Source organism: Centrocercus urophasianus, unplaced genomic scaffold, assembly GCF_019232065.1.
Source record: "Centrocercus urophasianus isolate 14NV4802_14NV808 unplaced genomic scaffold, USGS_Curo_1.0 seq_12, whole genome shotgun sequence".
NCBI classification, from domain to species: domain Eukaryota; kingdom Metazoa; phylum Chordata; class Aves; order Galliformes; family Phasianidae; genus Centrocercus; species Centrocercus urophasianus.
The window spans coordinates 47476940-47492560 of NW_024884364.1; the positions used below are offsets into that span (position 1 = coordinate 47476940).

The window sequence follows — 15621 nt, forward strand, 5'->3', positions numbered from 1 at the left end:
CTCCATTAAAGAAATGATTTATCCCAGTCAATATCATTTTGTCCATCATTCATATGCCTGCCCTATTTACGACTAGTTCCTCACGCAGGAAGAGCAATTGTTAAAACATCATCTCTTTTCAGGAGGTTGAGCTGATTTCACAAGGCTTTCTTTTTCAGCATGTGCCAAACTTGTCTTAGGCAGACCACTGACACAAGCAGCTTACTGTATAATAATTCTTCTCTCCTTTCTAATTATTCTGGTTTGCTTTAAACAGCCGCTTGTGGACACCCATCCCTGCTGCTGCTCTTCTCGTCTCTCCCCACTTCCCCTTCCACCAAACAATCCTGTCCTTGAACAGGTCAAACCCTTAGCAACAGAAAGCAACCCAAAAGGAACAGAGTAGCACTCTTTCTTTCACAGCACACTATTCATATCAACAGTCCATATAACTAACGAGGGAGTAAAAAAAAAAGAAGAAAAGAAAAAAATAAGAATCACCATACCAATCAGACCTGTTGTCCGCCTGGTCCAGTATGCTTTCTCTGACAGTACCCGCTTCAGAGGAAGGTGCAAGTAACCTTATAATTATAGAATAACCTGATTAATACAGGAAGTTTCGTCCTAGCCTTAGGCAGTCAGCAGCTGACTCACCTGCTTGTCTGAAACATAAGAATTTCTATCTGCTCTAATTTTTTTTTAAATCCTATGTAATTTAACAGTGGAGGACTCATTACAAATGTACATTTCTAATCCTGTTTTGAATCCTTCTAAGCATTTTAGGTTTCACTGTAACCTGTAGCTAGGAGTTATATTTGCTAATTATATAGGTTGCACTATTTTTGTCATTGTTAGACTGACTGCCGTTCAATCTCATTGGATGTCCCTTTTAAGGCTGTGGGAATAAGTGGGCCAGAGAGTGCGATGCCACTGCCTGTTTGCTCAGCCTCTCACCTGAGAGAGGAGATGCTTAGAGAGACAGCCTGAAGTCAGCCTTGGGATCAAGGCATTACCCTGGGATGTGGACAGCTGCATCCATATCACCAGTCTAAAACAGACTGAGAAGGAAACAAGCCCTCTTTCTGACACCTTGCCTAAATGTAGGCGCCCCCATACCAGCCTGGGGGGACAGAACAGTAGCAGCAATGCTGCTCATTTTTTTGCGAATGTCGTAGAAATCCTGCAGCCAATCCGATCAATATCTTTTTTTTGTATCTAGAGCTGAATGAATGCAGTGTATTTATTTAGCAAAGTGCTGTAACAAAATCCCTACAGGCTAGAAGGTGGCTCCTGTGGAACTATACATTTAAGCCTCTACTAAGGTAGACCTGAAGAACAAATAGCAGCGTTCTTTTCAAAATCCAGGAAGATGAAGAGCACTGTAACCACTATCAAGGCCTCCACTACCTGGCACACACTCTGTTTTCAGAATTTTTCTAATAGAGCAAACCCCAGAGAAATAGTCTGAGAAAGGACTGAACTACCAACAGGTACAACCTGCAGACTTATGGAGAAGAAAGTTGCAGTAGGACGAGCAATATTAGGGGAAAAGAAAAACAAAAAAAAAAACAAGTAAGTAAATGGTTTGAACTGATCCTCTTCTGTGCTTATTTATTTTGAAGTAAATTGATTAGCCTGCTGTGAGCCTAATTTTTGCATCTGGTATAAATTAGTGCCCTTAGTAAGCAGGATGCTTCATTGATATTGCCATTAATATTATCAATGACTGTGTTCTGTCATCCCACACTGCTGGCCAGCTCTGAGAATGGTGCATACAGAAGGGAGTGGCTGGCAAGACAGGATGCATGCAGCATATATTGAATAACTTCACCATTCAGAAAATGTGGATGAATTTCCTTTTTGACACACAGCAAGCAGTGGAAGAGTTAGAGACAGACTGAAATAAATAGGTAAGTATTTGAGTATAGGAGAACATCCTATTTTGTCTCTGTGGTTGGACTAGATGATCTCAGTGTTCTTTTCAAACCTTAACAATTCTATGATAGAGAAATATTGTACAGTGTATGCTTTGAGATATTACAAGCTGCACTGGCTACTAAAGAACACAAACACATCATCTCCAGTTTACAGATAGGACTAAAGATGTCATTCAAGAATTTCATAGTAAGCTTGTCAGTGAAGAAATTAGCCAAGCAAGGACAACCAAAATGCAATGATTTCATAATCCTAAATTCATGGAGCTAATAACACCTGAAAAATAATGTATCCTAAGGAAAAAAAAAGTTTTCAGAGACATCTGGAAGAAGCCTGGAAGTTACTAAATACAAAAGCACCAGTAAAAAGCAACAGCAGGCACTCAGGATGTCAGAATATGTACTGCCATATTTCAACTAGCACAGCAACCACATCATACCAAAAGAACAAGAATTATTTGAATGATAGATCCACAAAAATATCAAAAGACTGAATACCTCAGGAATTAAATAGGAACCAAAAGGTCACAACTTTCCATGGCAGCAAACCTCAGCCTGTACCTTAATGTACCATTGCAGGGCAGCTTAAGGCAACACAATCCCATTGTCATCCTGTCCTCCTATCAGTCAGGTATTTCATTGTGTCACCTTATGGCATCTGCCATGCACTGAATAGGAAGTTGAACCTGCTGGTTTCCAGAGGTTTCTTCCACTCTCAATTATCCTGAGACTCCATCCGACCGTGCATAGGACTGGCTGAGATTAAACTGACATAAAATTCACTGCTTTCTCTGCAGGATTGATTTCTTATTAGCTTTTGCCAGTTTATTTCCCTGTATCAACTCCTCTCCAGATCTGACGAGCATTAAAACTGACACAAGGGAAAGGGTGAAACTGTGCAGGTCAGACAGTTGGTAAGATCACAGCAGCGGAAACTTAGGCAAGCTGAAATTGCCATGAGGCTAAACAAAATGGACAAAACCAGCCAAAGTACTCCTGCTTTGCATATCCCCCTGAAACATCCAATCACTCCAAATACGTTCTTAATAAGATTCATGCTTCTATTAGCATTGAAGAAATTTCTCACTGCTAAACGCCACCCAGTATGGGTAATAAATGTTTAGAAAATGATTATGTATACACTGCAAACTATTTTATATTGAAGGTCTAGCTTAATACAGCCTGTGTTGTACAGAAATATGCTGGATAAATACAAGATGACTGCTCTTCTCTCATACTAAAATGAATTACTTATCTCATAAAACTATTTCAAGTGGCAAGTTCAAAGAGAACAGGTAAAGTTTTGCAACTTTAATTTACCATGTCCTAAACTGAAGAAAAGTATTTTAGAGGTTTTCAAAATGACCCCAGTTGTGCCATTTGTACAGAGAGGTAATGGATTGACAGTGACATTCCAAAACATTGTGACAGGAGACTCTTCTCACAGTTTTACCGAAGTGCTGCCTGGCACAGGGAGTCCCACCGCTCAGCTCAGGCCATAGAGGCCTTCACAGCTTTGAAAGAAACCAAATTTGCGTCAGCACAAAGAATAAACATCTCTTCACATTCTCGCCTTAAAGCATTTGCACCGACACTATATAATTACCTTTCCTTTCACATAGAGATTCTCCTGGATTCTCTATTCCTCCCACAGTTTCAAAATTACAGTATGTCTGCTTGCAGTTGAATGGATACGTTCATATGGCACTAAGTAAATTATTTAACTAAAAAGCAGTTAATGTTGCTATGAATTATGTTGTTTGCTTGCATAGAACTCGTGTGCACATTTCTCTGTTATAATACCTGGTTTACACATCTTTAATCAAAACCAAGCAGAGGATTTGAATTGCTTTTTCTCCTTCAGTGTGATGCAATTTGTTAATGTGTTTGGCTATAAAAACCCTCGGAGACAATCTGATATGCTATCTCACTGATCTTTCTTCTTCCTTTATTGACATAACTGTCAACAATCATCTCACTATTTCATTTCTAAAATCCAGAAGCAAAAGAAGAAGGGAAGAGAACTTCATACTGTTTTCATTTACATAGTTTCATTTAGTGGTAGCAAAAATAGTTGTTTTGAAAACCAAGGAGGGCTTTTCTTTAGGCAAATAATTAGAGACAGCTCCTGTTTTTCAGATAGTATGACTTCATTACAGTTGGAATATGTTCAGCCTTACTAACAAAACTGTACATCAGCTTTCAATACAGACAACTGCAAGACATTGCCATAAAGTAATTTAGATGGGTACAAATTTGATGCTAAATCCCCAAATAGATCTCAAGAGACACTGCAAGCCTGATAAATTCTTGGCTTTGTACAGGCTACACTTGGGGATTCTGGACATTACTAAAAGAGCAACTGTGACATGCAGAAATACGTGATAGCATAGAAGCTAGAATTTTGCATCGTTGGCTCCTTCTGTGGATATTAATGCAAAGAAAAAGGAAAAAAGGACATTTCCCTTCAAAAAGGGACTCTCTCTACAGAAAAGGAGTTCTTTCTAGTTTCCCAGCCTACTTAACATTAGAAGGGAGAGCTGTCTTACAGAGAGACTTGGCCAGGCTGGAGAAAAGGACAAGCAAGAGCTGTGTGATGCTTAACAAAGACAAGAGCCAGGCCCTGCTCCTGGGACAATGCACCCAAGAGCCCAATACAGGCAGGGATCTGTGTGGCTGGGAGATGCCTTGCTGGAGAGGAACTGGGGGCCCTGGGGGCCCATAACTGAACAGCAGTCAGCAGCAATCATGGGATGCAAACTGCACCCTGGGCTGCATCTATGGGAACAGAGATAGAGATGTGATCATCCCATACTACTCAGTGCTTGTCAGATCACACATGGAGCATTGCCCACGCAATTTGAAAAAAAGATGTGGGCAAATCAGAGAGTGTCCAAATGAGGCACAAAAAGTTGTTCAAAGGGCTGGAGAAGCACTCCTTTGATGAAAGACTGAAGGAGGTAGATCTTTACACCCATGAGAAAAGAAGCTTAGCATTGTATTCAGCACTTGAAGTCTTGCTCCAAAGATGACAGACGATGTCTCTTCACAGTGAGCCACAGGGAGAAGACAAGGGGTAATGGATTCAAGTTGCACTAGGACAGGCTCCGTCTTGATATCCGAACAAAATTTTTCAGAGTGAGAACAGCCAATGACTGTACCACAAACCTATTTTGCAGTGCAAGGACCTACCACTTTGATTCTGTTAAGTTTTGAAAGGAGAATTAAAAGCGGCACACAGAAGAAAGGAATGTATGAAGAACATGAGAATAAAGTAATACCTAGATAAATGTGCGGCTCTTCTAGTAGGTATCTGCAAAGCAAATGAGGCTTCTTTAGAATGATCTAGGCCAAAACGAGATACCATGAGAAGAAATGATCACAGAAGCAACAGGAAATAAACATTTGTACCTACAGACCTGACCTGGAACTAGGTCTGCAAAGTTTAGGTAAAACCAAGGCTAGCAGTTAGACCACCTCTGCTTGGTGAAAAAGTGACTATTTTGGTAAAGCTGTAGTTAGCAAGGCAAAGAAGAGCTCTTCCATGGAAAAGTTTTTGTAGTATCAGTCTGCATTTTCAGAGTGAAGGTCACCCAATCGGATATGTAGGAAGATCCTTGCTTTCTCAAAAATCCTCGCATCTGAAGCTCAGGAAAGATTTACCCCTAGAGTATGTTGTACTTTTACAGCAGTTACTGGTGTTAGAACACTTGAAATTTGCGAAAGACCACGGCCCTCTCTGTTAAATTTCTGAAATAATACCACATAATTCATGTAATGTTTGTATTACATTGCTTTTGTTACATATTTTAAGCAGAAAGGATGTAATTAATCAAGTGACAGTTGCCGTGAAGCTTATTTGTTTTTCCTGCTCCTAGAAAATTCACAGACCGTAGGAAGTGGGTTCAGAGGCAGAGGGGTTTTTTTTTTGTGATCAGTACCATTGTCACCCTGAAAATGAACTACAGCAAATGGCACTTTGCTAAATCCGTGTTTTTTATTAAATTATTTTTGAAAACCAAGGCTAAGATCTCATCAGTTTGCTTCTATGATTTGTACCTGCAATCTACATTCAGAGATAAATGGGAGCCTAGGGCCTCAAAGAGAATTGCGAGCAAGCACCTTGCAGCAACACAGAAATACAGAAACAAACTGAAAACCAAAGTAACATCAAGAAAAAAAATCTGACACTGCTTTTGGCATCATTACTTCCTATTTTGGAATCTTGTTCCTAGACTCACTTTTTCTGCACTTAAGAGAGGGTTATGGCACATCAAGGCACTAAAAGGCAATCCAAAAACCCAAACAAAATGATCATTATCATCTGCATGTTAGAAAATGCTCACAAATTACAAAATTAATGACAATTAATGCTTTTCATTCTATAAGCCACAGCAGTTTATAGTTAGCCTATATAGAGCATCTCGTTATGTCACCAGTGAGAAAAAAGGAAGAATCCAATGTGGTGCCTGTCCTCATAAGCTGGATATTATTGTTCAGACGATTCTCAGGCAGGCAGAGGAGAACACGCTGAAATTCCGCAGAAAAAAATCTAAGCCCCTGAAGAGTAGTTTCCAATATTGAGAAAGACCTACTGCACCCCAGGCAGGTTGCAGTTACTCACATCTACATTTGCAATTTTAAGTGGTGCAGGTTCCCTCAGTAATTAGAGTAACAGAAGTAGCACAGTCCCATCAGCACAGTGCTTTTGAGGCTCACCTATACTTCTTGATAAGCCTAATTAGTTCAGGCAGAAAATCTATGCTAATATAGCTGTATTGTGCCTGGCGTTCAGCACCACGTTGCCCAGCACTGCATCCTGTGTCTCACAGAAAAGCAGAGCAAAATACTTCTAACAGAAAGAATGCGGCATTTCAAAGTCAGCTTTGAGCCCTCATTAACACAGACAACTAGCTTCAATTTGGACATGTCTGAAGGTTCTCTAAACCCTGAAAGCCTTACCCTGGTTGCCTTCAGGTTACCGCACAGCTATAAATATTGCTTGGGCTCCAACAGTAATTGCCTCCTGAGAAGCCGAGGCACGCACTGGGCAAATGGGGGAGGAATGCAAAGGAAAGGAAAGGGGATCTCACCCTGTGGAATTATTTCTGATTGAAGATCTTGAGGAAATTTAGGACTTTTTAATGCTGAATTTTAAGCAAGTCTGATCCCTGTACTGTGTTAAAAGAAGGCTGCAATTCTCAAGAAGGAAATTTTAAAGCATTTGCAAGTTTCTAATCGGAATGGTAAACATAAAAATTAATTAATAATTGGGGAAAAAAACAACAACAAAAAACATCCTTTCACATGAGCAGAATCTATACACTGGCTTTAAAATGATACATAAGTAATTAATGCTTCAGCATCAAGCAGTCATTCTATCTTACTGCCTCCCATTCTTAGCAAAGGATTTCCAAAGCCACATAAAAGTACTCAAAGAGCAAACTGTTTTTTATCCAAGCCATTTAAGTAATTTTAAGCATAATTCTGTACAGTTTTTACTGGGAAAAGGAAATGCAGTTTTGTTTACAATAAAATCAAATTGACATTTATTTTGTAAACCTTTAAATCCAGAGTTGAAAGACTATGGGTAACCTAAGAATTAGAATAGTAACTATATAGGATCAAAACAAGTGCCTTGTTAGTACTAGTATAATGAATATATTAGACAAGCTACAAGAGCTCACATTGCAGAAATGGAGGAGAGTAGTTAATCCTAGTCAAAACTGACCTTTTGTCTCACTCTTTAAACATGGCATTTTTATTTCTATTTTTTGTTAATGACATTTGTTGCAATTCTTCAGTGAATTACAGGTCCTTATATCAGTGTTTGCTTGGGTAAATTAAATAACCAAGTACCAAAACATTGCTTAATAAAAGACAAGGCTCAGTGAAATACAGCCAAAGCTATCAGTTTGCAATAAAACAAAGCAGTGAAACAAGAACTGTGTAAGGCTGAAATTGCAATTAGGATGCCAAGGAAGTACTGTCAGGAGTAGTGCTGCAACACCATGCTGAGGTGTGCACAGCTCCCACTACCCACTTACTTGATGAAGTAGTCCCTTCCATCTCTGTTTGCCGTCATCTCCCATCCATAAGGTGTCCCCTGGTTCAAGCTCCAGGTCCCTGACGGATGAGGCCAGCCTGAAGACTTGTTCCTGTGGCTGCAATTGGAGGAAAGAAAAGAACATGTGACTTGTCTGCTGTATTTATTCTTTACATCTATTTATTTCAAGTTATTCACTCAACATCTCAATACTTTCCAAGTTGCGAAAAATACACTCAGAATTCAGCCAAGCAACAGGCCAGCAGGCCTACTCATACTTGTAATGTTCTTTGTGGAAGTGGAAAGAAGACCATTTCCAAAGACCATTCCAATGGTCTTTGAGCCTGAACATTTAGCAGGTGAAAGCTGTTACACACTGTCAGTCCCACAAACACGGTACTCATTTGTAATAGTTTCCAGCACAGGGAATGAGGAGCATTTCCATTCATTGCCATCTCCTGTTCAAATGGCCAGGAACAGGTATACGCACCTGTTCTCACTGTTAGCATTGTTGCCTCATGTGACAGAATGAAAGACCATCACACTACTGTTTGTGTATGGATACTAAACTGATTCAACATGAAATGTTGTTGCAGTTGATCATTATCCATTAATTCCTTCCACCGGACAACATCTGAAAGGCTGCAGTATCTCTGTGCACACACTCATGTATCACCGCTTGAGCACTCTGCTAATATCCAGCTACTGAGCATGTGCCAAGTCAGACCATCTTAAATAAAACAGCAGCTTTCACAGAGTTCACTTAACTCAGAGAAATTCAACAGCTCTGCAAAATGACAGTATTTCTCCACAGGTCTGATAAATTCTGTGCAGTGTGATCTACTGACTCCACACACAAAAAAAGACAGCAAGAATCCTCCACAGATTCCCATAGGAAATCCAAACATTCACACAGGGATTTTGCCCCTCACTTGCAAGAGTTAAGCTAGATTTTACCACATATTCACACTTTTGCTGTGGGACTTACAGGACCAGAAGGCAACAAATAAGTCTGTCAGCAAAATTAATCAAGTCATGGATAACTGTGTATGACTCAAAAAAAGAAAATGAACTGGAAAATGAGGTAGAGTAACCAAAGATGCTAAAGACCAAACTTGGCTGTCATAGACAGCCAAGACGAATTAGCAAGGAGCATCAACTACAACCTAAAGCCTAGAAGTGCAAACAAAAGACACAAAATAAGAGTATGTTTAGAAATAGCCACCTTCTCCCTCTCTTTGATCTGCCCATGAAATATATTACTGCTTAGTTTTTCTTACTATATTTATGTTAAATTCAAATACTAGCACTGAACATAATATCTATTCTCCTAGATAGAGATGTAAGAATTTCATTCCCATGGAGAAACAGAAGGTAATACAACCTGATGAACACATTTGTGGAAGAACAGAATTGCTCTCTGTGGAGAACTCAACAATTCATTGCAAATTGCTAAACTCAACAAAGTTGTACGTAGTTAATCTTTCCCAAAGGAGGAATGCATCATTAAAAACAAACAAGCTACTTCCCCTCCCCCTTTATTTCAAGGATTAATCACTACTGAGAACAGATAGGGTGCTTCAAAACATAATTTACATGTAAAGTAGAGCATTACAATGAAGAGCTAGATATCATCTGATTTACCAATTACATTAAGTACTCTATCTTCTAGAAGTAGAAAAACATTTCTGTTAGCATATTCAAACACTGCTATTTGCCATAGGACAGGGCCAAAGTCTAATATTTGAACATGAGAGAAATCTTAATAAAATGACAGTTACTCATAGTGAGCTTAACACATAAATGTAAAATATGCTACATTTCCCTGGATAAATGTAACTAACCCATTCCTGATCAAAGGAATTAATTAAAAAACAGGCATCTGAGGTAAGAAAACAAGGTTTAAAGGTAACTATTTTCAACAGTTTCTCATAAAGATTCATGGGAAGTTAAGCTGCAGCATTCATGCTTCTCATTATACTTGACTGATCATTCTACAACCTAAGAGCGACAGCTTAACTATCTCCCTAGAATTCAAACGATACTTAAGATCATTTTGGACCTGAAATACTGCAGTTGGCTAAAAAAATGTAGAAAGTAACATATTTTACCCGGATTATAAAGGCATACCCATACATTTAGTACTGTTCAAATTAATTAAAATACATTTTCCAATGCCTGTGTCAGTTACTCCATCTGAAAAAAGGGCACAGGGACATTTAAATTCCTGCGTAAAGCACATCAAACTTCAATTACAAAAGAATGTGTAGGAGTCCACAACAGTAGTGATGATCAGTACTGCTCCTCTCTGCATTCAAACTGAGTGCTCATCTTTGTATGAATTATAACTTCAGCAGTTTTTAAAGTAAATTTAATTCCCCTGAAAACCTCCCTTGAGCCCTTGAATTGCTATTGATGACAGAAGCTCTCATATAATGATGGGTACTAACAGCCTTACTTATCTACAGACATATCTTCTCTTGTCCTCCAGACTTTCTAATAATCAGTGGGAAAGAAATCAGCATGTGATTGGGTTCACCTGTCTGTCTACCTGTATACGATGTGATATCAGACGAGTACAAACACTGAGGTGGCTCAAGGTGGGGAACAGAATGCTTGCTATAGCTGTTTGTACAGTTCAATAATCCACACTCATGTCACATCAATAAAACAAGATTTCTTCTGTTCCAGTATACATAAAAATCCAAGGTGATCAGCACTGGTGATTCCCAGCATCTCAAACAGTAGAGTCTCAAAAAAAAAAAAAAAAAAGAGATGACAAATCTCATTATTTGACTCACTTGTTGAATATTATTCTGTTTGTCTGCGAGGATTCTGTTCAGTGGACAGTGCTAGGCAAAAGATGGCAAAGAAGAGATCAGTGCTTGAAGGAATATCAAAGCCTCTTGTAGGAAACCATAAGAAGGCCAGACATTTCACCCAGGAGAAGCACAAAGCCATTTCGGCAGGTTTTACATCAGGGGGCTGCCTTGCTGTAGAGGAAGACCATTATGAGATTCCAGTACAAACCCTGCACGTGATCTCGGATAAATCCCTCAGCTCTCTGATCACCATTTGCCATTCCTTCCCTCACAGGCAAAGCAGGGGGAGCACACTAAGATGGCCCATGTCTCTGACATATATTTCTCAAAAGTGGAAAGAAATACAACCCCTACCCCAACAAGCCTGTGGAGGAAGCTCCAGCACTGCTATGTCACTGCTTGCTGTCCATCACCATCCCTGCTCTCTGCAATCACACCTGTTGCTGCAGCACATGGCACTGCACAGCTCTTAGGCAGATAACTTCATTGAAAGAACCTAAGCCAGGATCACGCCAGCAGAAAACTGAAAAGGCGATAGCTATGATGTTGCATCAGCCTTCTGTTGATACCTTGTAACAGTAGAAAAACAGATCACTTCAAACTGCTTCACACTGAACAATCAATTCATTAAATTCTTCAAGTAGCACATAAGGAATCAATGTGCCTGGTGAGGCGGTGTCATACTGGGAATATAATAGCTACACCACAGCAAAGGTCTTAAGGTCAACCTATTTGCTACTCTGTGCTTGAGGCATGGCTGAAAAACATGTTCACATGTCAAGTATTCTGTACTTGACATCAGCAGTATGCAACTCACATAATATTCAAAATGCACTAAGCATAAACCATGGTGCAATAGGAAGCGAAAGCCTGCAAATAGTACCCATCTCTTCTTAAAAATCAAAACTAGAACAGTTTCAATATCTAAACTCTACTGTTAAAATGCCATGGACAGCAGGATCTAGATAGCCTAAAATAGAAATCCTAATAGACAGTCTAAAATAGAAACATTGCTGTTTCAAAAAGAATTTTAAAAAATCAAATATTTAAATATTATGGAAAACTGAATACAAAACATAAAGTAGCATTTACAGATTCAGACAATAAGCATGCAATTTTATCCAGAACTTCTTTTTAAATATAGAAACTGGAGATTCCTCTCGATAGATCTTTGTTATAGAAATCTTGTCAGACTACTTAATTACACCACTTTATGGGCCCAAGCCTGTAAACTATGTTACAAATGCGATGTTTCCCTGAACTGGTGGAAATGAAGCTTCCAGGCTGCAATTTTCAAACAACATGAAGTGGCACTGACACAAAGCAGCATTCCCACCCTCCTGTAACCAGTCCTCCTTCACATCACAGCTGCTCCTGTGCCAAAACAAGTAAACTGGATCACCTTAAAACTAGTGGCTAGATTTTCACTTGGGTTCATCTCTGCCTCTTCCATGGCCTCACAGAAGGCCACATGGCAGCAAAAATGAAGGATAGGACAAAACCTGCCTGCTTCAGATATTCCTTGGGCAAAAATAAGAGAGCACTTAAGTAAAATGGAATGTCCCAACTTTAGTGTACTTAGAGTCTACTGAGGCATAACATTTGCTAGATAGGAATATGATGCCTATCCATCCTGAAGACAGACACTGTGTTTATGTCCATCCTTCTCTGCAGATGGGGGATACAAATATTCTTCTCTCCTTAGGAATGAAGTTGGACACCGAGTCAGGTCTGCTTAATCACTGGAGTAGACTCCATTCCCTTGCCCAAGAACTCCTAATCTGCTGACAGATTTCAAACCACGATTAAAAACAGTAGCGAACTTAAAACTTTCCAATTTTTTTCCCCTAATGATATGAAGAAGGCAGAAACCTGGACAGTCTTTGTCACAGTGGTCTTCAACTCTTGTTCCCTGCAATCTCAGGCAGCAAGTATCCCGGCACCATGATCTCTCTACATAGGTCTGGACTGATGAGTTCTGGTTAACCCCTTGAGGCCAGAGTCCAAAGTAGCTAGATGAAGAAGTCATAATACAGAGCTTATAAACCCTTCCTCACTTTCACAATGCATCTGTCTTTTTCCCTTCCTGTTAGGAGAAGAATGAAGAGTAGTGCTAAACCATCTGAGTTGATTCCACTCTTCCATTCCTCTTACCTAGGTCAGCCAAATCCCTTAGTAGGCAGGAAGGGAAGGCACTGAATTCATTTATTTTTAAGGGTACCACTCCTGTTTCACTGTTTTCACCTTTACTGATTGACACTGGAGTAACAAAGGTATCACAGACACCTGGCACTTTCTGCTTGATGCCCTCTCACTCTTGCAGCGATGGTTTTCACAGGCTTTGTCATTCTCATTGTCATCCTCTGAAATTCCTTCACACCTGTGAGTGTTGAGACACCAGTTCAGGCCTGCACTCATGATATGGCATAGCTGGACAGACCCTGAAGAAACTCTAAAGTAGGCATTTCAAGAAGGAGCTGAAGAGCACTTCTAATATGCAAGCTCTCGCTGAAGAGCTAGATTCAGTTCTATTCTAAAGCAGTCATGTGAATTTGCAGTCATTCTACCTATTTTGACTAAGTCTACAATGACTGAGATTTGGAACTTCAATATTTCACTCCATGGGGATATCAAAATTTGAATTTCATGCATATGAATCTAAAGATGAATTCTATGTCACCCTCAAAGGAAGCCACTACAACGAGCACTGAGATTCTATCTTTAAATTCTTATATAACGTAATAAATCATCAATTTTTATTATCTGATTATTCATTCCCATTCCATACCCCCTACGCTTACCACTTGGATATTTAATGTATTGGAATGTATTTAAATTCTTGGTTCTTCTCACAGTCTGTAGTTATTTACAGAACTTCTTCATCCCTGATAATGTATCTGCACAAGAACATAAAAACCACTTCCTCTGTCACCCATGTTCAGAAATCAGCCCCTCACCAATCCATTCCAAAAGGAAGACACCCTAAACAAAAGCTGCACTGTACTGTCAAAAGTTGTTTGTGAGAGAAATGGGGCTCCACAGCAGCCCCTGGAATTTAAGCCTAGCCTCAACCAACCATAGGAGGTTCCAACAGGAACACTAGAGGCATGTCATTTTTGTATTATTCTTTCTTGTAAGTAAGAATGAGACTGCGATTGCAACACAGAGTTCAATAATAGTATCTCTGTGATATTTAATCTTCTACTGCCTCAGGAATAGAAGCCTGCTTTCTCAATCCGGTTCTCACTCACTCCAGTCCTAGAAGACTACAGCACTATGCCTACTTTGATCCTACCATTTAATTTTAAAAAAAAGAAAACAATAAAAGGGAAGAAGCAGGGAGAAGAAGAAATTTGGAGACTTTGCAGATAGACTATCAAGAGCAGTCATCATACCCAGCTATCAAAACACTCCTGAGAAGCACTGTACAATAAGACACACTAATGAACAGTAATTTTCTGATTCAAGATCAAGAACACTGCAAAGGTTGATGTTTCTGCACAAAGCCCCACAAAACCTCATAGAAGCAGTTCTATCACAGAGCACAAAAGAAGACAATGAACTGCCCCAGATGCACTTCACTGTATTAAGAAAAAAATCATACCGGGCCTCCTACAGCTAAGTCATGTAAATAGAGGGTGACCTCCAATGACCTAATGACTGTTTTTCTCGTTTAGCCATGCAAATGAAATGCTAGAAAAATATATTTTTGCCATGTGACAACTGTCTGCCTCAGTAATCCTACAAGACACATCCATGGTCTGGACAAAGGCAGAGCAATGTTACAATGCATTTCAGACTTATTCTGAATTTCTGCCCGGATCACGCGTAGGCAAATACAAGATAAATGCTATTCCTAGAAAATAGAAAAAAAGAAAAAAAAAAGAAAAAAAGACACCTCTCGCCTTCTTTGAATATGGTGTTAACTAGTGCCTTCTCTAGTTATTTATTTATAATCATTATTCTATTTTTAATTTAATAGTGAAAATGATGAGTAAGCCAAGTTCTCTTAGAATCATGCAGTCATAGAAAGCCTGGTTGAAAAGGACCACAATGATCATTGAGTTTCAACCCCCCTGCTATGTGCAGGGTCGCCAACCACCAGACCAGGCTGCCCAGAGCCACATCCAGCCTGGCCTTGAATGCCTCCAGGGATGGGGCATCCACAACCTCTCTGGGCAACCTGTTCCAGTGTGTCACCACCACCCTCTGAGTGAACAACTTCCTCCTAATATCTAGCTTAAACCTCCCCTGTCTCAGTTTGAAACTATTCCCCCCTTGTCCTATCACTATCCACCCTTGTTAACAGCCTTTCCCCCTTTTTATCTGCTCCCTTCAAGTACTGGAAGACCACAATGAGGTCTCCCTGGAGCCTTCTCTTCTCCAAGCTAAACAATCCCAGTTACCTCAACCTTTCCTCATAGGAGGAAAGCTAGATGTTCAGAAATTGTATCCCACTGTAAATATTGCTTTCTTAGTAAAAGGATCTAGGCAATAGCTACTCCTCATACTCTGGATAGAGCAAATAGCTCCTGACTGTTTTTCCCCTCTTCCAGTCTTCCACTACAGACCCTCTCAATTATTCACAGTTTCACAGAGTATAAGCCATTCTTACTCTAAACCAATGCTAAGGGCTTCACTCAACCTTGAGTTCCTTCGGTGGAACAGAATAAAAAAACACAAGTATGACCCCAAACTTCATAGTAGACTCCTCCTGGCCAGATAACAATCTAGTAGAGGAAACACCTTTGTAGAGAATCCTGACAGCCTTTTTTTTTTTTTTTTTTTTTTTTTTTTTTCCTGTTGATCACCTGAGCTTTCAATTCCACAGTGCCTAAAA

General features: G+C 39.6%; 1 protein-coding gene across 1 annotated transcript in view; it reads right to left on the minus strand.

Moving 5' to 3' along the window:
* The window catches only part of FRMPD4 (FERM and PDZ domain containing 4), a 298741-nt gene that overhangs the window by 113581 nt on the left and 169539 nt on the right, over positions 1-15621 (minus strand). Inside the window, exon 2 of the mRNA XM_042810115.1 lies at positions 7961-8077. Within this exon, the coding sequence (XP_042666049.1) occupies positions 7961-8077 (117 nt within the window). The remainder of the gene's footprint in view (positions 1-7960; positions 8078-15621) is intronic.